Raw genomic sequence first — 22,526 nt, 5'->3', positions numbered from 1 at the left:
CCCCATTTTTCATTTTCTATCGGAATATTTTCCATCACCTACCAAGTAAATTTTTGACGGAGGTAGGTAGTGTGTGCACCTATTGTCACATTACTGTCGTAACATCGGTACATGTTGCGCGAGAAATGTTTTTCATTACAGAGCAAAGTGGTGAGGTTTTGGCAGATATTGAATGAGCATGTACCATCTCACAGGACACCTTCTTCTTCTTTTTGGCATTACCAAATGTAGTGTGTTTCTGGCAGAGATCGAGTGCGCAACCACAGGCACAAGAAAGCCATAACTTTGGTATTTGTCACATGAAAAATAATGGAATGCATCTTCCTGAAAAATCATTTCCAACATATGGAACTGTCAAGTACAGACATAGGCCATGTGACCTACAATAAAATACTAATGTAAATGCACAATTGATGTCAGAAAATTGTGCTAAAATAGAAACAAGAATTTTGGAAAAATTATACCAAAAATTGAAAATAAGTACAAATTTTAAAAGAAAGAAATAGCACCCAACATTGAGGTCCTTGGTTAACGCACAGTTATAATGACTTATCTTTTCTGAGGATAAGACAAATGTATAAGTTTTGTTACTAAAATTTGCCACCCTAGGAGAGAGAGTTTGAAGCTATAATTTTAGGTATATTTGGCAGGAAAGTGTCAGGGTGTCTACAAGTCTGGAAGTCCTGGAAAAGTCATGGAATTTTCTTTTTTCTGGAAAAGTCATGGAAATGTCAGGGAAATTTACTGTGTTTATGGAAAATCAATATTTTTTTGAAGTGCACTAAAAGTATTCTTGAGAAAATGCACAAGCAAGAAATTTCCAATTTGTTGAGGACAACTACAGTTTGATATGTGGAGTATTGCTGGCAGTTACAGTAGAAATTACCCATTATATGCTATAGAAATAGGGGACATGTTTAAGTATTTTAAACTAGAAAACTACCACTGTAAGTAGTTATTGTTATTTACTGCTTTCTTTTTGCAATTTTTTGGTTGTCTTTAGTTGATATTAGGATTAATACATATGTGAATATTACTAATATTTTCTACAATTATGTATTATTTATGCCATAATAGTTATGATTTTTTATTGAAAGAAGAATTCTTTGTTTACTAATACGTGGCAGGTATTACATAAATGCTCACCTCTGATGCCCCTATTCAACAGTCAATATATGTTGTTTCCCTTCTCGTTGTTAATTACAACATGTGAAGTGAATATTCAACAAACTAAATAAGTGGGATTCTAAGTGCGGTGTTTAGTTAAAATATAGTAACCTTCCTGCACACATGTTTAACTACAGGTTTTGCCCTAATAATTTGGTCTGGAATACCTGGGAAAGCTGGAGAATTGTGTTTTTACAAATGGGTAGACACCCTGAGTGTGCTAAAATGAAAACGTGAAATTTCAGTAAAAATAACACTGACATTTTTTTAAAATAACACAGAAAAATCAAGGTCTCTGTTGACAGTTAATTCATTTTGCATAATAGTTATACTATTGATATTATATACTCATGAGTATCCTTGACAACTGTTTAATAATGGCTTTATTTCCCGTAGTATCGTGAAAAGGAAGCAATCAGACTCTGTTTAAAACATTTCCGACAGCACAACTACAAAGAAGCTTTTGATTCATTACAAAAGAGGACAAAGATCCAATTAGAAGATCCACTTCTAACCAATCTTCATGACATTCTCGTGGATAATGGAGATTATGAAGGAACAGAAGGTTTCATGGAGCAGTGTGTAAACAGTGAGTAGATTTTATATTGGATATGGTACACTTTCATTCATTCTTATCTTTCCTAATGGAATATTGCGAGCATCTACTCTTTAATCATATTTTCTTACTGTTGTTGAGGGAGTATTATTTTTAAATTGTTATTTTCTACCAAATCGAATGATCAAATCCATATTAAGATATCTTGAATTGTTTTCAAGTTATTGCATGTGCTCAGGTGGGCATGCCATCCTGCTGGAAGAAGTCGGCAAAACGGCCAGCTTCCTTTAGATGCATGTGAGGATCAACTCTTGCAGAACTAGAAGATAACTTGCACCAGCAAAGTACCATCCGTGTATGTCATATTCCACATCACAGCATGACTTTCGGTGCACCTTGCATCCTATCTTATTGAATCCAATATGGATTCATGTCGGTCCACCACAATGTAAGCTGGTGGCATTACACTCTTCTTGGATCAATGGCATCTTGTCCCCCTGCACTACAAGGAACAAACATTGATGAATATAATACAGTTAACAGGGGCATTTTTTCTTTTAACATGGAATAACTTCAAAATGATTCGATTTGGCAGAAAATTATGCATGGCTCTGATATGTTACATGCCCCTGTTCTTATTTGAAATAATTAAATTGAATCCAAGATGGCAAATGGGGTGTGTTACATGCATCGACCAGTAGTTGGTCTCCTAAGTGTTGCATATGGTTCCATTTATATACAGTGATATCTGTAGAAATTATATGGATGGTTCCACAACTTTTAAATCACCATGTTGAAAAAGTTCGAAAAGTCCCCTACACTTAAAGTTTGAGAATTTTATGCTTAAATTTATTGAAGTTGTCAATGTAATGGATACATACATTTGATAACTATATCTTGAAATACACAAAAATAATGTGTAAACCAAATATGAGTAATACTGCAAACCCCTTTTCACGTGTATGCTTTGTTGTCTATCATGCACAGAGCCCGTATTATGAAATCAGCATACTAGATCATACACTGCACTTTTACCTGGTGCCGGATTATTGGGAAATATACTTCTCCATTTCTCCAAACATCTTTCATATGACTTCAACTCAAAATATGCTTCCAGGAAAGCGATTTGCTGTTCACGTGTAAAAGGCATTGTTGACAAAGTGTGATTCTACGTCTCACACCGAGGACTGTAACAGCAGCACTGCTCAAAACATAACATAAACTCGCTCTTCAAGGTCATATCAATCCCTACAGACTTGCCAACACATCCAGATGAATGCCTTAGTAGGTTTTTAAAAGTATGAGTGTGGGGACTTTTTGAGCACTCTGTATAATGAAAAGGTGTTTATGTGCGATTTCAAGAAAAGCTTAGGTTTTGCATGAAAAACACATTGGTTTGCTTAATTTTAACAGCTTTTGTCTTTATGCTAATCTGAATCCTTGTTTTTCTCTTATAGGTGAATTGATAGATGAAAATTTTAAGTCTTATCATTTTTCGAAATTTCCTTCTTTAACTTTGACACTGCACACACAAAACCATTTTCTATGTTCTCTGTGTTTCTCTATTTTTGGACTAGGTTGATCAGCAGCATCGTCAATAAAGCCCCCTGTAATGAAAACACTAGATTTCAAATGATATAAGTAGGTCCCGATAAAAAAGTAAAGTGCTCCCCTGTACTTTGCACCACGCCATGAAGACGTATAGAGGGTGTGGAGTTAGGGTCCCACATTTTCTTGATCACGGCCTAAGGTGAGGGTGATGTGATCAGCACCACACCCCTGGCCACCTTTACCCCCCAGAGTTTCCTCCAGGTACCCACTTTATAGGATGCTGGGTGGGTGCCAGAGCCACTTGAGCAGGTGGGAAAATCCCGGTTCTCCTTCAACAAGGATTGAACCCAGGTGTCTCGCATGGTAGTCAGATGCCCCAACGACTGAGCTACTATGGCTCAATACTTTATGTTATAACATTTTTTTTTTATTTGTCATCGTATCAAATACTGGGATGAGATTTTTACTTATGTGATGAAAATCAGCTGTAATAGACAAACTTGATACAGCATATTTTGACATATTTCTTTAATTTTCTTGTAATTAGGCATATTTCTGCATAATTTTGTATTGCCTTAAATATAATCTGTTATTTTATAATTGATTCTTCGTACTTTTAGCGCAATGGATAGTTTGTTATCAATGGCAGGATAAGGAAATTATGGACAAAGAATTTAAAAGCAGATGTCGTCTTTTCATACCAACTAGTACAGAATAATAATAATCACCCCTTTTTTTTATCCTGCCGACAATTGATAGCCATGTGAGCATTATTGAGGAAAAACATTCTTCGTCATCAGTGGCAGCGATTAGGGGGGTGTGGGGACAGTTGCCCCCACGTTTTGCTACTTTTGCCTCCGGACTATGCTAAACTTTATGTACAAGGGCAAATCGAAAAATCTTTGCACCAATTTTTTTTTCAGCCTAAATAATAACGTGCTGGGAAATCAAAATATAGGAATTGTTCTATGTACCTTGCACTATTTTTCTACAGTCACCACAGCGGTTCAGGCATTTGTCCCATTGCACCACTAGTTTGGAGATGTCACTGGTGTAGAATTCGGCCGGTTGATCGTGGAACCACCACCAGACAGTGGTCTTTGCTTCGTCGTCACAAGTGAACCCCTGTCCTACCACGAACTTCTTCAGTGGACTGAACTTGCTGACTGACGCATGCTCCAGAATCTCCCATTCGAATGACTGAAGTCTGTTGATGGTCCTGTTTGCCACATGAAGCCTGGCGTTATCATGGAGGATAACCACATTGTCCACATCGAGAATCTCTTGGTGCTTTTTCCTGATGACAGCTCGCAGATGTGAGAGTGTGTCACAATAGCTGTCAGTGTTGATGGTGTCACCTCGTGTCATGAAATCCAGCAGGAGTGGTCCTCGCCGATCCCAGAAGACCATGAGCATCAACTTCTCAACTGATGGTGTTCTGCGGAATTTTTTCGTGACATGCAAATGTGGATGTTTCCACACCATGCTATGCTGCTTTGATTCTGAGTGAAATGCAATACCCATGTTTCATGTCCAGTGACAATGAGATCCAGGAATCTTTCACCCTCCTCGGCGTAACGCTGCAAATGTTTCAGTGAAGCCATCATTCCCTTGACCTTGGTAATGTTTTCCATTGTGAGTGAGGAGCGAGGATGCTCCGACCGCTCATTGTCATGAAGGTCTTCTCGGCCACCACCACATACTTCTCAAAGCAACACTTGTCCCCATATGTCGGCTGCATTTCCCTATGGATCTCGATCGGCGTTTGTCCCTTGCTCCATAGAAAACTAATAACACTTCGCTGTTCATATGATGTGGACGTCATACTACAATCATCTTTGCAAACTGACAGCAGCCGTGCCGCAGAGCAGCTGAGAGTTAACTCTGGCCATTCCCAGAAAAGACTATTGCATTGGAATGTATATCTCGGTTCTCAATGACACTAATATTTTCGCTGAAAAACAATAGGGGCGAGGACTTTTCGATTTGAGCTCATATATAAGGAAAGTAAACTGACCTTACACCCCCCCAAGTTTTGCCACCTTGACCCCGCAGTTTTGGAACCCAATCGCCGCCACTGTCTGTCATTGTTGTGTGGGCATGAGAACTACCAGACAGGAAGTAAACAACTTTGTTCGTACGTTACAGCCCCTACTCTATACAGAATTGAGTACGAGTGTCTCAAGTTCACTTGTCACTTGAGCCAGGCACGTATCACTGTTAGTTCGAGTGAATAGAACGCCACGAACAGGAACTTCTGCGGCAAGATTGTAAGTGCATTGTGGAACAGAAACGTATTTAGTGTAACTTGATATGACAAAAAAATTGTATGCTGTTGTGTTTGTGTATTGATTGGCTAGATTTACCAGAGCTGTAGTGACCTGCCAATTATGCATTAGTTTTGAAAGGTGTAAAAATTACATAATATCAAATGAAACTTAGGATAATTGCAGTGAACCTCACAATATTTTTAGTATTTTCCCACTAATTCCAACTTCATTCAATACCCCACCCACCCCTTTGTCGACTGAAGGATAAGATACTAACTTCCCATATAATGAGAAATTCGAAAGTACTCTTGTGCATATTTTTGGCTTTATTGGGAATTTTTCTGACATATTTTTGAATTATTGTGACATATTTTTTAACTTTTGTCAAATAATTACATACATATTTTACAGTTTCATAGGACATAAATTCCTGGGCCCTAGATATAAGGATTCAAGTTACGTTGAAACTAAATATATTATGTTTCTTGTGCAATTGTAGCTGATTTTGGTATGTCGACCTAACAAGTTTCCTCCACCCTGTATTATTAGCCTGGCCCAAAAATTTTAAAAAAGGGTCCCATTTTTTAAAGTGAAAAGCAAGTCACCCTCTAGTTGGTGCCAATGGATCTAAAAATAACCCACACGAAATGTGGGAATCGAGCAACATTTTCCTTTCATGTTGGGTCATTCCATGTCAAGTCAACCAATTTTTAAAAAAATGGTTGCATGACCATTTTAAAAAAATTTCATTTTTAGTACATAGGTTTGTACATGTTTCTAGATATCAAAACCAATGTTCAAAAAAAAATTTATTGTCTCTAGTTCTCCTGGGGCAGCCATCTTTCCAACATGGCTCATGGCTTTTTTTGCTCATTTAGCAGTATACAGAAACCTTAATATCTCAAAAACCATTAAAGCTAGAGACCTAAAACAAAATTCATTTTGTAGCTAATGAAGTATACTTCCTATGATATTCAGATATGTTTTGCTTGAAATTGCATCGTAAGTACGAAAATTATGGTGGAAAATGGGGTAACAATAGTTAAAAAGTTGCATTTTTAGCCTGATTTTGTTAATGAAGGGGTTTAGTCTAAGGCTTGATTTTTTTTTCATGTGTAGACCTACCTGCAGGGTGTCTGTAAATAAAATATCAGTGCTTAGAAATGCACACCTTTTTTACAACATGGGCTCAAACATGGCCGTTCATTGAATTTTGACAGTTTTCGGGGTTAAATATCTCAGATGGGTCCCCTTTAAAAATTCTGAAATTTGGCACATAGGAAGCCCTTCATGAATCTCAACTTTTAGATTCAACTCGTTTTGGTCAATATGAGGTAACGTATGTCACCTAATTTCTGACGTTGCAAAGTAAGGTTAAACTACATTCCATACTTAGAATAATGAAGTATTTTCTTTTTCTTTTTTAAATTTCGGTTAAATAAAGGCTCAGAAAATATAGTAACATAAGGTTTTAACACTTGACTTACCATAAATTGAAATTACAAGGTATGACAATTGAAATTTGCGAAATTTCATTGCAAAAGGTTTTGATTTATTAGGTACCCAGGACCAGTTGGTACTGTCAGCTCCAAAACTGAGCTTCCCCCATACATGCAGCTTAAGATAGGCAGTGGCATGCCCAGGAATTTCGAAAGGGAGGGGAGGGTGGTTACATATACTTTTTAGTATACGGCCTTGTTTTTGCCACATTATCCTGCCTTTGACGTAATTGTGTATGGAATACTAGGCAAAAGGTATTGGGTTATGACCCTCACAAACCCCTCCTTGGGTGCACCACTGAAAGTAGGCTATTTATTTGGGAGTGTCAAAGCTGGTAGAATACATTATCTTTTGTTTCCTAGGTGGCCGCGGTGGCTCAGTCGGTAACGTGTCTGACTACCATGCTAAAGGTCCCGGGTTCGATCTCTGGCCGGTTCAAATCCGGGAACTTTTCTAACGATGGAAGTGGCCCCGGCGCCCACCCAGCGTCGAATAACATGTACCTGGGGGAAACCCTGGGGGGTAAAGGAGGTCAGGGGCATGATGCTGATCACATCACCCCCACTCACGACCGGATCAAGAAAGTGTGGGGCGTTACCCCCACACCCCTTATACGCCTTCATGGCATGGTGCTATGCACAGGGGAGCACTTTACCTTTTTTTTTGTTTCCTTTATTTTCCACTTTTTTTTCTTCCAAGAAAAGACATTCGTTGAAATAGATGTGTGTCATGCACAGCAGAAGATTCAGAGACATGTTTTGATAGGATGTGAGGCAAGCCTGGAATTGATCTGTGCATGTACAATCTCTGCTGTCATTCTTCCTTTGCCTAATGTGCCGAGAGTAGTGACTTGTGAATGTTTGTTATCTGTAACAGGAAATGTAGTGTTCTGTAGAATTTTTAACTGGAGAGGACTGGCATAAATACACTTTGGTAAGGTTCCCAAAGACCTAATTAATCTTAACGAATACAGTGAAAATGATAAAACACTTCTTAGGTCAAGACTCCAGGTGGATGGCTTAGAGACAATATGCAAATACCATTGAAAATAGTTTTTTATATGGTAAAATATGTTGTGATCTTCAGAAGTTCCACTTAACTTTTTCTTTAAGTAAGGGAATTTTTAAAATCAATTTGCATCATATGGTAAGGTAAAAAAGTATCAAGTAAGCCTTATACTAGTTAAATCAATATGCCTGACATGTTGGAGTAAAATTTTCATATCTGGAGAAAATGACTCACTTAAATGCCAGAATGGAAATGATGTCTTTGTGCCAACACAAGAAAAACTAAAGGAAATGCATGAAGTCTGTACTGTTTTTGATGTATCTCCTGTTTCAAAAGTGAGGAGGTTGATTTCAGAAAAACAATAACGTGCCCTTCCTCGAAAAACTATTCACATCATACAAGGAGTTAAAAGGAAACTGGTAAGTTTCTTTTCGCAAAGTATTAGAACTGAAGAAATGGAAGGCAAGTGTGACAATGCTTTGCGTGGCCAGTACAATCATATCATGGAAATTATACAAAAAAAAAATGTAAATTAGAGAAAACTAATGTTGAAAAGGTCAGAATCATCAGTGTGACCGCTACCACTTGGTCAAGAAAAGATATATGTGAGATGAACTGAAGGTTTCAGATAATTTAGTTAGGAAGTTAGTGAAAGAACAAAGAATTCTGCCTGATTTAACAAAGAGAATGAATAGGAAACTGGAGCTAAAAACACCAACTGGCCATGGGTACCTAATAAATCAACCTTATGCAATGAAATTTTGCAGATTTTCAATTGTCATACGTTGTAATTTCAATTTATTGTAAGTCAAGTGTTAAAACCTTATGTTACTATATTTTCTGAGCCTTTATTTAACCGAAATTTAAAAAAGAAAAAGAAAAGACTTCATTATTCTAAGTATGGAATGTAGTTTAACCTTACTTTGCAACATCAGAAATTAGGTGACATACGTTACCTCATATTGACCAAAACGAGTTGAATCTAAAAGTTGAGATTTTTACTGTGAGTTAGGTTCATGAAGGGCTTCTTATGTGCCTAATTTCAGAATTTTTAAAGGGGACCCATCTGAGATATTTAACCCCGAAAACTGTCATAATTCAATGTTTGAGCCCATGCTGTAAAAAAGGGGTGCATTTCTAAGCACTGATATTTTATTTACAGACACCCTGCAGGTAGGTCTACACATGAAAAAAAAATCAAGCCTTAGACTAAACCCCTTCATTAACAAAATCGGGCTTAAAAATGCAATTTTTTAACTATTGTTACCCATTTTTCCACCATAATTTTCATACTTAGGATGCAATTTCAAGCAAAACATACCTGAATATCATAGGAAGTATACTTCATTAGCTACAAAGTGAATTTTGTTTCAGGTCTGTAGCTTTAATGGTTTTTGAGATATTAAGGTTTCTGTATACTGGTAAATGAGCAAAAAAAGCCATGCTCCATGTTAGGAAAATGGCTGCCCCAGGAGAACTAAAGACAATATTTTTTTTGAACATTGGTTTTGATATCTAGAAACATGTACAAACCTTTGTACTAAAAATGATTTTTTTCTAAAATGGTCATGCAACCACCATTGGATGGTTTGGCATGGAATGACCCTGTTTGTATTTTTCCCATAAGGTAACACATACTACCCCAAACATGCTCTATGATGCTCAAATTGTCTATTACTTTTCTTTTTTTTAATGTGATCTGAAACTTTCCTTAACATATTTGAAAGCAGTTGATAAGTCTGTTGATATTTTGCGTTTCTTCGGTGAAGGTCCAGGCTTCTCTCCTACACTGACTGCCTGCATCATTTTTTTTAGAAGAATGATATTCATAACTGCTGCCTGTTGCTGCGCTACAACTTGAGGAGGAAAATGAATCAAGATCTTCATTGGCACTGGCACATCCCTTCAAAATGGCAAGAGCAGTTTTCCTCTTCCACCTTCGCTTTGCGTTCTTCACTAGCCACCTGATGCAATGCGTACTCCTAGTTCATCTTTGTCATGAATTATGATCTTACTTTCTTCTTTTACAATTTTCAGAAACTTTTTGTCTACTTCCATCATTTTCATGATGTTCAGATGGAAAATATCAAATAGACCATCCACTATATTTGAGGGTGGCTACTCACTGGGAATTCTACGTGAATTATTGGTTCTGGGAATTGTGCTTCAATTCTTCGTGAATTTTTCTCTGTAAACGTAAAGAATTGCAACTTTTATTAATCCAAATCCAATTAAATTTGTACATATTTAAAAATGCCCTTTAGCTCGAAGTTGATTAGTTAAATTTGAGTTTGAAATTCTTATACAATTTACAATTTTTTGTAGATTAGTATATCCCGTAACATTTGTGACTTTTGTTTCTAGATATAGTTTGAGTCTGAGTATGTGAAATGGCAAATGTAAACTCTGCATTTTAAATTAAATATTTTAAATATGTATACCGTTTAATTTAATTAGAATTTTTGAATACATTGGAATCACACAGACCCTTTATATTGTTAACATATTTGCTTGTGTATGTGTGTGCGGGTGTTGAGAGGTGGTGGTAATATGTAAGGTTGAAATATAGAAAACATCGGCCTTATATTTTTGGAAAGTTTGCCGTGAAAACCAGGAATTATACTTGAATTTTATCATAGTCCTAGAGTGGCCACCCTGTTTTTGCAAACGTCGCCTCTCTCTCTCCGGTTTTTCCATGGTTCTCTTTTTGTTACGCTTACGCACACTTTTCCATTCATGATGCATACCCTTATGAGTTGAGTCAGACTGCCAAGTGGCACGATGGCCTCGTGGTAATGTACCAGTTTCATGCAACAATGGTTCTGGGTTCAATTCCCATTCTATTGCCCACACCATCTTTTTTATTAACTCAAGCAACTATTTACTGTGCAAATTCATATTTTATTTCCTGTGCAAATTGTAGAAAAATATTATTTTGTTTTCTAGGCTTTTACAATAATTACCACTCTGGATCATGTACCAATAATGTAAATAAAAACATTGATTGTGAATAGCATTCTTGATCATATGCAAATGTGTGTAAAATCAGAAAATTGAATAACGTGAAAAATCGTTTTCATAAAAAAAATTGAAGAAACACTAAAAAGGAAAATTTTAATAAAATTTTATTACATCTTTATTTAAATAAATTGTTAAGTAAAATGTAACCAATAGTTGTTTGAGTTAATGAAAGAAGATTAGAGGCAATTAAATGAGAATTAAACCCAGAACCTTTGGTGAATGAACCATATTTGAAAGCAGTCTTACAACCGGTCCACCATCCAAATGTCTTCACCTAATAAGATCCACTTGGAAAGCTTTGAAACTTGAAGGACTATTTTCTCAGAGATCTCTGTGCACACTAGCACATTGAAATATCAATACCTATTGGGTACCCTACCACTACATGTAGTCCCATCCCAAACTCAATTTCTCCATCCGTAGCCTCTCCTTGTAAGACGTAGACATCGCCTACATAAAGTCTTCTCTTCCGAAGAAAACGATCCTTGAGAGTATCAGAAAAACACAGGAACCCTTTTTGTTGGGTCATCAGGCCTTTACCTGATAATAATTCTCTTCTCCAGCTTCCTTCAGGTACTTTTCTCACAGTTATCAGATTGTGCAATGTAAATATAAATTATAAACTGACGTGGGTTAAGGCATTGTAATAACAAATGTGACCAATTACTATGACTGTCCATTAATGCAACATTTCAGAGTCTGTATTTTTCTTAAATTTCAAGGCATTTTTCTCCCTCATACTTTTGCCAATACATCTCATTTTATGAAACTCATGTTAAAAAGTGGTATGACAAAAATTAGAACAGTTTATAAAAGCAGGAAAGAAAAGAAAAAGAAAAGAAGAGTTGGATTGTTAAACTGTTGCTAAAATTAATGTCCCAAGGTTGAAAGAAAGTTATAGAAATGAAATATTTATTAATTGTGGTTCTTTTCATATAAATTAAATATATTTATTAAGTCCACCACCACTCAAATTTCTTAAGATAAAAAGTAAACCAATGCCCTGTGCATTTAACCATGTCATGAAGGTACAGAGGGTTTGAAGCTGTAGCGCTGATCCACCCATTCTTGATCTTATTATTAATGGAGTTGATGAGATCAGCATCACTCTCCAGCTGCCTTTACTCACCAGGGTCGTCACCAAGGTACCCTTTGATGAGATGCTGGATGAGTCTAATAGCTGCAGAGACATTATCTGAAAAATTCCCCCCTGAAATTTTTAAGATAGCAGGCAAAGGAAATAAATTTAGTGAATGGAGATTATTTACACTTCTTTCACATGAAACGAAAAAATCTCAGGTTATGCTTTGAGTAAACCACTTCGAGAGAGAAGTAAAACATACTTTTATGATCAAATTCCAGTTAAAAAATTATTGACAATCACTTTATGCACAGAAACTAATCACAAGCATGTTTGCATTCCAAACCACTGAGCCTCCAGCAAAAACTGTGCTGAAAGCTGGATTTACTTGGTACCAGTGTTGACTAGTGCTGAGAGGCAATCTCAATAAGAGAAAATTAAATCATTTGATACAATAATGTAAATTGTTTGTTTCTCCCCAGTTATCTGAAACCCATTATTTGTGTTAATGATACTTTCTGTGGCTCAGATTGACTGGCATGAAGAAAACTACAACATACATCTGAATAGAGGAACCTGAAGACAGAAAAATAAAGTAGTATTCTTAAATTGTAGCTGACCTTGAATAAATTTCTTCATCCACGATATAAATGTATATGTCATCCAACTTCTCCATTGGAATGTGTGCTTTGGCAAAGGCTTACACAGTTCCTCCTCCTACTCCATATACCGTATATATTTAGTGAATATATAAGATATTGGGATATTTTGTTCGTAGTTCCGTTGCACTATGTAACATAAGAAAAATGCAACTTTTAAATTATTGCCACTTGTGTTTATTTACATTTGAATAAAAAAATCAATTTCCTTTTTAAGCATGATGTGTTATTCACTGTTTGAGTAAGTTGTTTTACCCCACCAGAGAGTAAGTTGTTTTACCCCACCAGATGGTCCTGCTTGCATGGGTATACTAGCATGTGGTTTACATGGCAGAAAAAATATATGTACAAGTGAATGGAAAAAATGTTACGTGTCCCATCCTGTACAGATTATTTTTGTTGATAGTATCTGCATTTACAGAATTCACAGCCTATATCAGATTCTTAGAAAATACGACTGTGTTAATCTGTTAACTGAAGCAAGTTCTGTTTATAATCATTAGACTCCCGGCCCGGTGGAGGCACATGGCACAGTGGTTTGGATCCCACTTTAAACTGTAGGTCCAGTCTCGATTAGCCTTTCTGTGCATAAAGTGGACTTATAACAACAATTCAATCAATTCAATAATTATTAAACTCTCAGGACATGACATGTTTTATTTTTTATTATACATTTACATATTCTGTTGATATTCAGAAGTTAGCAAATATTTTCAGTGGTCTCTTGACCTTAAATATGCTGTGCTTTTGTACTTCCCAGGTGGTCTTCTTGATCATTACATTGGCCAGCAGGAATACAAGCCAGTGTGGTGCCCCATAGTTCCAGAGGATCCGGAGGTGAAGCCCGGCATGCGTGGGGGCCACCAAATGTGTATTGACCCTTACACAGAGACTGTTTACTTGTTTGGAGGTTGGGATGGAAATCAGGATCTCAGTGACTTCTGGTCATATCACATCCAATCTCGGAAATGGACTTTAATATCAAGGGACACTGAAGCAGAGGTGCGATGTAGTGTTTTTGGTACATGTATTGCTGAGTATGTTCAACAGTTATAAAAGTTATTATTTTATTTTTGACTATTTAAGTTATCATACTAAAATGAAGTATATTAGCAGTTATTGCAACATTATTACTATGTATAGATATTTTAATTTTCCACACTGTGGCCATGCAGTCTAAGACGTCATGCTTTGGGCTCCAGCTACAGGATACGTGAAGGTTCGAGTTTCCTGGGGGAAGCGTAACAACTTTTCTCCTGAGATTTCGGCCTGTGTATGAGACCAGTGGCCACTCATTGTGAAGAAATTTGGAAGCTACGAATGAGTAGCGTAATCCAGTCACGGAAACCTACAACATCGACTAGGGGCTCGTTGTGCTGACCACATGTCACCCTGTAACTGGTTGAATCTCCCACCTCTGCAGGGGGGAGTGAGGCTGGCAGTTGGTAGGTAGGTCATAGCTTTCATGGGACTGTTGCATCACGGGTTATTATTATTATTATATATATTTTAATAATGGGTGGAGATTACATATCATTGGTATGAAATGAAAAAACAAACTAATTTTCGTCACTGTTCCAATAAAATCGAGGAATTTTTTAAACTCACTACAGTTTGATCCAAAACATTTTCTAAAAACTGTAATGTCCTGGAACTTGAACAACCGTGATACTCAATCATGCTCTGGTAGATAGTTCTCCCATTTAATCTCTATATTCAGTGTCTCTTCTAAAATAGCAGTGGCTCACAGGAAATCGTAATTTATATAAGTGTTACTTCCACTATTCACCAGATTCATGATTTCAAATTAATTTTTGAGAATATCGTTTTCTGATTGTTCTTTCCATAAAGAGGTGAGGTGTAAAAGCTGTTTTTTTTTTTTTTGTGAATTATATACATTCTCTGTTTCCCCCTGATTCAGAAACATTAAAAATACAAGGGTTTACAAGGCTCAAAGTTGATAGACTTTTATTTCTATGAAAAAGTTGGAAAGTCCTATAAGCACCAAACCCCCTGAGCATTCAGACACCGCTGCAACCTGTTTGTCAGTTCCCTGGGTCCTTTCACATAGAAGAAAGTTGACTGCTGTTGTAGATGTTGTAGGACATCTTTTGTCAGTGCCTTAACGTCTTCAATTTCTTCCCTCTCATATACTCTTTAAACATCTCAAACAAATCTTATATTCACTGAGGGCAAAGTCCGGAGTGTAAGAACATGAAGCCAAATGCTTTTGGAGAGTTGTTGCTGTCGAATTGACCATGTGGGGACGTGCATTGTCATGGTGAAGAATGACATTTGCAGACAACATCCCCAGTCTTTTCTTGCGAATGGCATTACATACGGCACCATTCATCAATGTGCAGGAATACTGGACATTAATCAGAACTCTTTCCCCCAAAAAATCCACATAAGGAATACCTTGCATGTCCCAGTTAAACAAATGTGTCAATGCGGTTCATTCGTCAGTAACTAGCATTCTTTGCCAGTGTTGACATCATTCGTACACTCTTGCCTGTGATGTCATTTGTTTCCCATACTGTGCTTGAAATCTCAAAATTTCAGCTAGCTTCAGGTTCTCCTTCACAACGGATTTGATCATACACCGCTGCTTCACAGCTACAGACACACTACTTGCTGCAATTTTTGTTAACACTACTACGCATGCGCCAACTACAGGGAGGTTATTTAAGTCTTTTACCGTGAGAGCGTCGGCCGCTCGGCGGCCTCATCATGCAACAGGTCCCAGCAAATTGCGTTACAGGAAGTCCGTAACAGAAACCGCTTGTTTTGTAATGTTTCCACTTTTCACAATTACAGTTACAATTACAATTGAAATAAGCAGATACCTTATCGCAAGGATGCTGGAAAAGGTGTCCTCCCAAATACAAATATTTCTGGCATCTTATTCCTGACATCTAATCTTAGATTAGACAATGCTACTTTATCCTCAGTTGACAGAAAGGGAAGACAGCATCCCGGCGCATAAAGCAAACCGAAAGCGTAAAGTGATATTTAAAAGTAATAATAATGATGATCACTAACCTCCTGTGTTATAAGATATGTTGAAAATGACCTCCTTTAACAGCAATACAACATGTTTATTAGGTTCAAGAGATCCTGTCTCGTAATGGCCTGACCACTTTTCTGCAAGAGTTCGTTTTCACGTAATTATCATACATAAAAACTCTTTGTTTCAAGACTATATTTGTTTAGCGGCATAACTAATGAATGAATAACAATTAACACACAATAAAGCACTAAGCCCCGCGACAGGTTAAGTTTGCAGCAGGTTTTATGTATCAATCCACTCTAGAGAGCTACTCAGCATCCCCGTGCCAGTCTCACCTTAACCGCTGAGCTGTTCACATCACAGACCGTGAGAAAATCCGCAGTATTGCAGCGGACCTATTTTCTGCGTGCACGTTTGGGTCTATATATGCGAAAAGTTGCTGCAAGGTTAACCTGTCACGGGGCTTAGCACTGAATAGCACATTAACTCAATAACACAGTATAAACAACATGCGTACTGATAAACGCAAATAGAAGTGAACATCAATGAGCGTAGACTCACTACGTCTGGTAGCCGACAGTGTTGCCAACCATTTTTCGGCAATGTCCCTACAGACGTAGTCAAAATGTCCCTACAACTGACCAAATGTCCCTACGCCAAGTAAAGCGACTAAAAAACAACACCTCATGAGCATGCAAAAGAGAAGATAAAATATGCACATTTACTTACCAAATCTTTCTGCTCGGTGCTTCCACAATTAATGAAGGAGCGAATTTACAATACAGGACCCCTCCCCGATTTTTGTAATATTTTGCATACTCACTAATTGAGGCCTTCTAATCACGAATTTGAAGTTAAAATTTGAGGGTCACGTGTAGAAATTGCAAAATAAGTGAAAGTGAGTTGTCCGCGATTGTTGCTCATTATTTACCGAAAGATTTTGTGTTTCCAATACTTAAAAAACAAAATATACATTCCTGATATTACTACGACCCCAAATTTTAACTATGTTTGCCTAACCTAACCTAACCTTACCGTGAATGGTTCGTGGGACTATCCGTTAATGGTTTGTGAGGCTACCCGTGCATGGTTTTTCAACCCAAAATTTTAACTGTTTGCCTTGTCTAACCTAACCTTACCGAGAATGGTCAGTGGGGCTATCAGTGAATGGTTTTGCCCTAATTGTGATTACGAACTGATAAAACGTCTTATTTTCGTATCACTTTAACGGCAAACATTCATCATCGAAGATGCCATTTTCGTATCCTGCAATTTTACGATCGATGCACTGTTGCCAAACTTACCTGTAATCAAATCAGTCCACATTCCACATGTTCTTCTACATTGTGATTGTCACTGTCACATGTAAGCACCTTCTTTGGGCAAAATACCGAAATCCATAAGTTTATTAATTAGCCCACGGCCATCCTCCTTCACACTCCACCAACAATCTGTACAACATTAACAACTTTTTTACTGCTCTCTTCCGCCATTCTTACACGATCCATGCTCTCCCAAGTATGAAATCAACAGTGTGGCAATGCTGTAGACAGCGTAACTAATTGCGAACGTCAGTTGTTCATATCAACAAATATGGCTACCATACTTGTACACGGAGAATCATTGCAATAATTGAAAAGCTTATTTTACAACTACACGTTAATGAACATTTTTTTCACCTCACCCAAACATGTTAACCTGAGATAAATCATCACGAGTAATTATTTCTTGAGTATAAGACGTAGCATAGAAATTACAGAAGGGTCCGGTATTGTTTATTCTTGCCTTAATGAATAACGTTGAGTCATTTACTGTTCATTATGTTATTTGAAGTCATACATGCTGCTGCTGTGAAGATATAGATGTTGGTTGGTGATGCTGTATTTCCTGCAGTCTTTAAGAATTCTGGTCCCATTTTATTTCTCTTTTTTGTTTTTGTATCACTTAGGTAACATTGAAAATATTCTTTCCGTTCCCGCGTTAGAATGTGGCAATGTTAGCACTATTTTCGCGAGAGTGGAAATGTTTTTAAACAAGAACTTGCCTTGAAAGTTCTTGGTAACCGATAACATGTTCCAAAATTCTGATGGTGATTTGTTAGTTAGTTTTTTCTCCTCCTCGCTAAAGTATCCAGATAAACTTATCCATTCATTCCAAACCGAGCGCAGAGAAAGTGCAACTGACTGGCGAGTAAGCTTTGCACCTTTGCACAATAAAATGTTATTTTCCAAGATTGAAAAAAGGTCCCTACGTTTTCCCTCATTTGGCAAAATTTGTCCCTATGTCCCTACGTGGGCGAAATATAGTTAAAAGTCCCTATGCGTAGGGACATGTCCCTACGTTTGGCATCACTGCCGACAGGTGTCGCATTCGTGCAGTATGAAGTGCCCTCTCGCGGCTGACAACATGCTTGCGATAAGGTATCTGCTTATTTCAATTGTAATTGTAACTGTAATTGTGAGAAGTGGAAACATTACAAAACAAGCGGTTTCTGTTACGGACTTCCTGTAACGCAATTTGCCGGGACCTGTTGCATGACGGGGCCGCCGAGCAGCCGACGCTCTGGCAGTAAAAGACTTACGTATTTCAAGTAAAATACACAAGAGATATTAATTTCTTTCCACAACTGTTTACTATTTGTAACAATTACTATGCTTTTGCAGTAGAAATGTCCTATGATACACATTATGAAAATTAAAATTATATGCATTGTGACTGAGGTAAGCTACATGTTAAAATTTATTGGCATTGGAATTATAATTAACTGCCTTCAATGCATTTATTAATAGCTTTAAGTTTAAAGTGAATAATATTGATCCTAGTTATTTCTATGGACTTTGACTTTTCATTTTAGTTTTACTTAGTTATTTTCTTGTGAGTTTTTTGGCATTATATAAAATTAATTTAATTTAACCAGTATTAACTTTTAGCAGACCGATGGGAGATGTATCAACCACACAGCTATTTCTGTTGAGGACAGATGGGAGATGTATCTCCCAGCAACATGCAGCAGCAATTAATGTTGCATTTCTTGAAAGCTACACACGATATTTCAGTTCTGTCATTTTTGATCATTAGTATACATACTGTATAACATACTTGAATTACAAAACAATATATCCATTGTTACCATTATTAATAAGCAGTCGAGAAAGAGTCCTGTGCTACCCCTCATAATATTATAGGATAGATTTCTAAAAATGGCTATCACTCCAAAACCACTGTATTTTTAAAAAGAAATGTATTTTACATGAAATGATGAGTTAAAAGCAACACTTAAAACAATATGCAACAATTAAAGGTCCAAGGGGAGGAGAGGGGGACATGGGGCAAAAGTAACACTTTAAAAATTGGTCCGAGCTTTCAACTCCATCTTGTAATCATCATTAGGGATATTTGAGAGATAGCGAAGAAAACACGGCCTTTTGTGCATATGTATCCTCTTCTGGGTAGGCCAAAACCCATCATAGAAACCAACCACAAATTACCCCATGATTGCGTTTCCTTTTTGGTTTATGCTAAAGGGAAAATAGAATGGGACATCAAGGAAGGTGTACACATGATTAAAATACAAATAATCTCAGCAACAATTTTTGTTGAAATCTTTATCTTTTATTGAGGTATATCACAGTCAAACTAAAAAACCTATCTCTCTCAGCCATCAACCAGAAACTTACCAATACTGCAAGACCGCAACAATATCTTCCGACAAAGGCAGCAAGCAACATCATCGGAACCTCTTCGCTGTCTCCTGACCATTCCTGATGATGACTCCCAAGATGGAGTCGAAAGCTCGGACCAGTTTTTGAACTGTTACATATCGAGCTGTTTGTGTGTTTTGTGTTGTTTTTATCGAGAATATACCCATTGTTACTATTGAAATTCCGGATTTTTTTTCCATAAGCTGGCAATACTGTTGCTCTTAAATATTGTTATTGTTTTTCCCCAAGAAGTATCAGCCTATTTTCACTGAAACTTTGCATGGTTGTAGGAATGTACCACTACTACATACTATTTTTTTTTTTTTTTACTTTGCTCCATTGTGGGGGCCACAGAGGCGTGTCTTATGCCATTTTTTTAATTTCAATTTTCTTCTTCTCCTTCTTCCTTTACTCATTATTTAGAGGCACAGGGTATACATTTTTTTTAAGAAAGAAAACAACCAATTTCATCTCTATGACAATTAGTTCTCAAGCTTTGATTTTTATCTACTCAGCTTATTATAATAGTTAACAGCAGAAATGCAAGCCTTTGAGGAAATCTTGACGGAAACAGGATAAAATTGTCTTCCAATCCATCCTAACATGAATTGAAACAAAAGTAGTGGGAAAAGATTGAAGAATCAATAGGAGTACTATCCGTAAATGAAATACAACAAAGAAATGTTGTTTATTCATTCCTTTATGACTGTGTTTACATGGTGAAGTTAAGGCTGTAATGTCTTTTCCCGCAAGTAAGATACACATTGCATTCAATGGGAGTAAGATACTGTGCTGCTAGTATTGCTTTAGCTTATTGTCTCTTGGCACAAATCAACACGTATAAACAGCCAAAATAATCCAAATTCTGCCAAACTTCCTTTGTTGATTGTAATGAGTGTGACTGATTGTAGTACATGTATACTACCTTCACAGTATATATGTGCTCATTTCCAGCTTGCATACTTAGATATTTGTTAACATGGTTGGGTATTTGTGAATGAAATTTCAGGGTATCTACTGACCTGGAAAACCTGGAATTATCCTGGAATCTACTTTTGTACCTGGATAACCTGGAAAAAGCCTAGAATTTTACCAGAAGTGGACTACATATGTCCACTTCACTTAGGGGCTTATGTTTGTGAGTATGTGGATGGTGACCACGGGGATACCTGAGCATAGTCTGTCACTGCCTCCACTTGCATTTTGGGGGGAATGCTGCGAATCGAGGGAATTCTTCATTAATTTTGAGAAAGTCAGTGAAAACTTGGTCCTGGGCATGACCTTAAACTGCCCCTCTACACCCCTTCACCTCTTTCTTGGTGTAGTGTCTTTTCTCTGAATTCCATATTATTTCTTTTTCATGTACTGACTTCTCTTTTCTCTCTCTTGTTATCATCTGTTAACGTGTAACTAGTTGTAGGCAAATTCAATGTTCACTGTGTAATAATTTTATATTTTTTCAGGTAGTCCGGTAAGGATGAAATTATTCCAATTGTTATTTTTCTTTCTTTTAGGTGGAATTTCTATCCATATTTTATGTGGCAATCTTAACACGCTCTTTGTTTCAGGTACATTCCATGTAGTATAGGAAGTCTTTTTCTCGTTTACGTATATTGATGGAAGGTATAGTAATACCAATATTTGATTATCCAGATTTTAAAATTGGAAAAAGCAAGACTACATTTCGAGAATCGTGGAAAGACCAGTGGAAATGGGCTATTAAAGTTAAAGATCCATTTAAGGCAGGATGCAGACTATGTAAAACTGAATTTGATGTTTCAAATATGAGAGCTGGCTCGTTGAAGTCTCATGAGAAAGGGAAAGAAACATAAAATAGCTTTTAATGCACAGTGTTTAAGTTCCAGTATTTTACAGTTTTTGTGTAGTGCTAGTACCAAATCCTCTGCTTCTACGGAACAGGTGGCTGGCACATCATCAACTGAACCTGTTGTTACGGAAAAGAGTGACAATGCTACTAGCCCAGCAGAAACTAGTGGTGCGTTGACAAGTACATAATCAATGATCAAGTGATGAAAGCTGAAATAATTTAGACCTTAAATAAAGTTCACAACTCATTCGTCTGCCAGAAGCCAAGGTAGTGCTACCGAATTGTTTCCCTTAATGTTTCCTGATTCTGAAATTGCGAAGAAAATGCAATTACACAAAGACAAAATAGGTTATGTTACCACTTTTGGTTTGGGTCCGTATTTCCAGCAGACATTTCTTCATGACCTACACAAGTGTGACTACTTTTCAGTGTCTCTAGACGAAAGCCTAAACAGTATCTCATAAAAACCAAATGGAGTTAGTAGTTCGTTTCTGAACAGTAAAGCAAACGAAGTGTCGATGGGATATTTAATGTCAGTATTCCTTGGTCATTGTACTGCTCAAGATTTGTTGAATGCATTTTTAAACACTTTGAAGGAAAAGGGTCTCGATTATTCTAAGTTACTACAAGTTTCTCTTGATGGCCCCAATGTTAATTTGAAATTTCTCAGCGACTTGAAGACCTTTCTGAGTGGAGAATATGGTGATCGTCCACAGCTCTTGGAAACAGGAACATGCTCGTTACATATTCTTAATGGGGCTTTCAGCACACAACAAAGCTGGTTGGAAAATAACGGAGTTTTTGAGATCATTGTACTACTTATTCAAGGACTTTCCATCTAGAAGGGCAGACTTCATTACAGCCTCAAGAACACAGGCATTTCCTCTTGAGTTCTGCTCCATTAGGTGGGTGGAAAATTCAAGACTGATCAATCGTGCAATGCTCATGATTCCTGCCTTAAAAATGTATGTCGATGCAGTGAAAACAAAACCACCTGAAACATCAAACTTTAGTAAAGTCAAGACCCACATCAGTGACGTACTTTTACCTGCGAGATTGGGGTTCCTTTCTTCTATATCTGTAGAGCTAGAAGAATTCCTCGTAATGTTCCAGACAGACAGTCCACTGCTTCCGTTTCTTTGGAATGACAAACACTTTGATTAGGAGTTTGTTA

General features: G+C 37.1%; 1 protein-coding gene across 2 annotated transcripts in view; it reads left to right on the top strand.

Moving 5' to 3' along the window:
• The window catches only part of muskelin (muskelin 1), a 103,967-nt gene that overhangs the window by 30,395 nt on the left and 51,046 nt on the right, over nucleotides 1–22,526 (top strand). For both annotated transcript variants that reach the window (XR_014442399.1, XM_083131287.1), the window contains exons 5-6: nucleotides 1,564–1,756; nucleotides 13,574–13,815. Coding sequence is in view for 1 of the 2 variants with exons in the window: in XM_083131287.1 (XP_082987413.1) it covers nucleotides 1,564–1,756; nucleotides 13,574–13,815 (435 nt within the window). In the remaining variant the exon portion in view is untranslated. The remainder of the gene's footprint in view (nucleotides 1–1,563; nucleotides 1,757–13,573; nucleotides 13,816–22,526) is intronic.

Source organism: Lepisma saccharinum, chromosome 1 (assembly GCF_977018435.1).
Source record: "Lepisma saccharinum chromosome 1, izLepSacc3.1, whole genome shotgun sequence".
Taxonomy (NCBI): domain Eukaryota; kingdom Metazoa; phylum Arthropoda; class Insecta; order Zygentoma; family Lepismatidae; genus Lepisma; species Lepisma saccharinum.
Note: the sequence above shows the minus strand (reverse complement) of the source record. Positions and strands in the feature narration are given on the sequence as shown.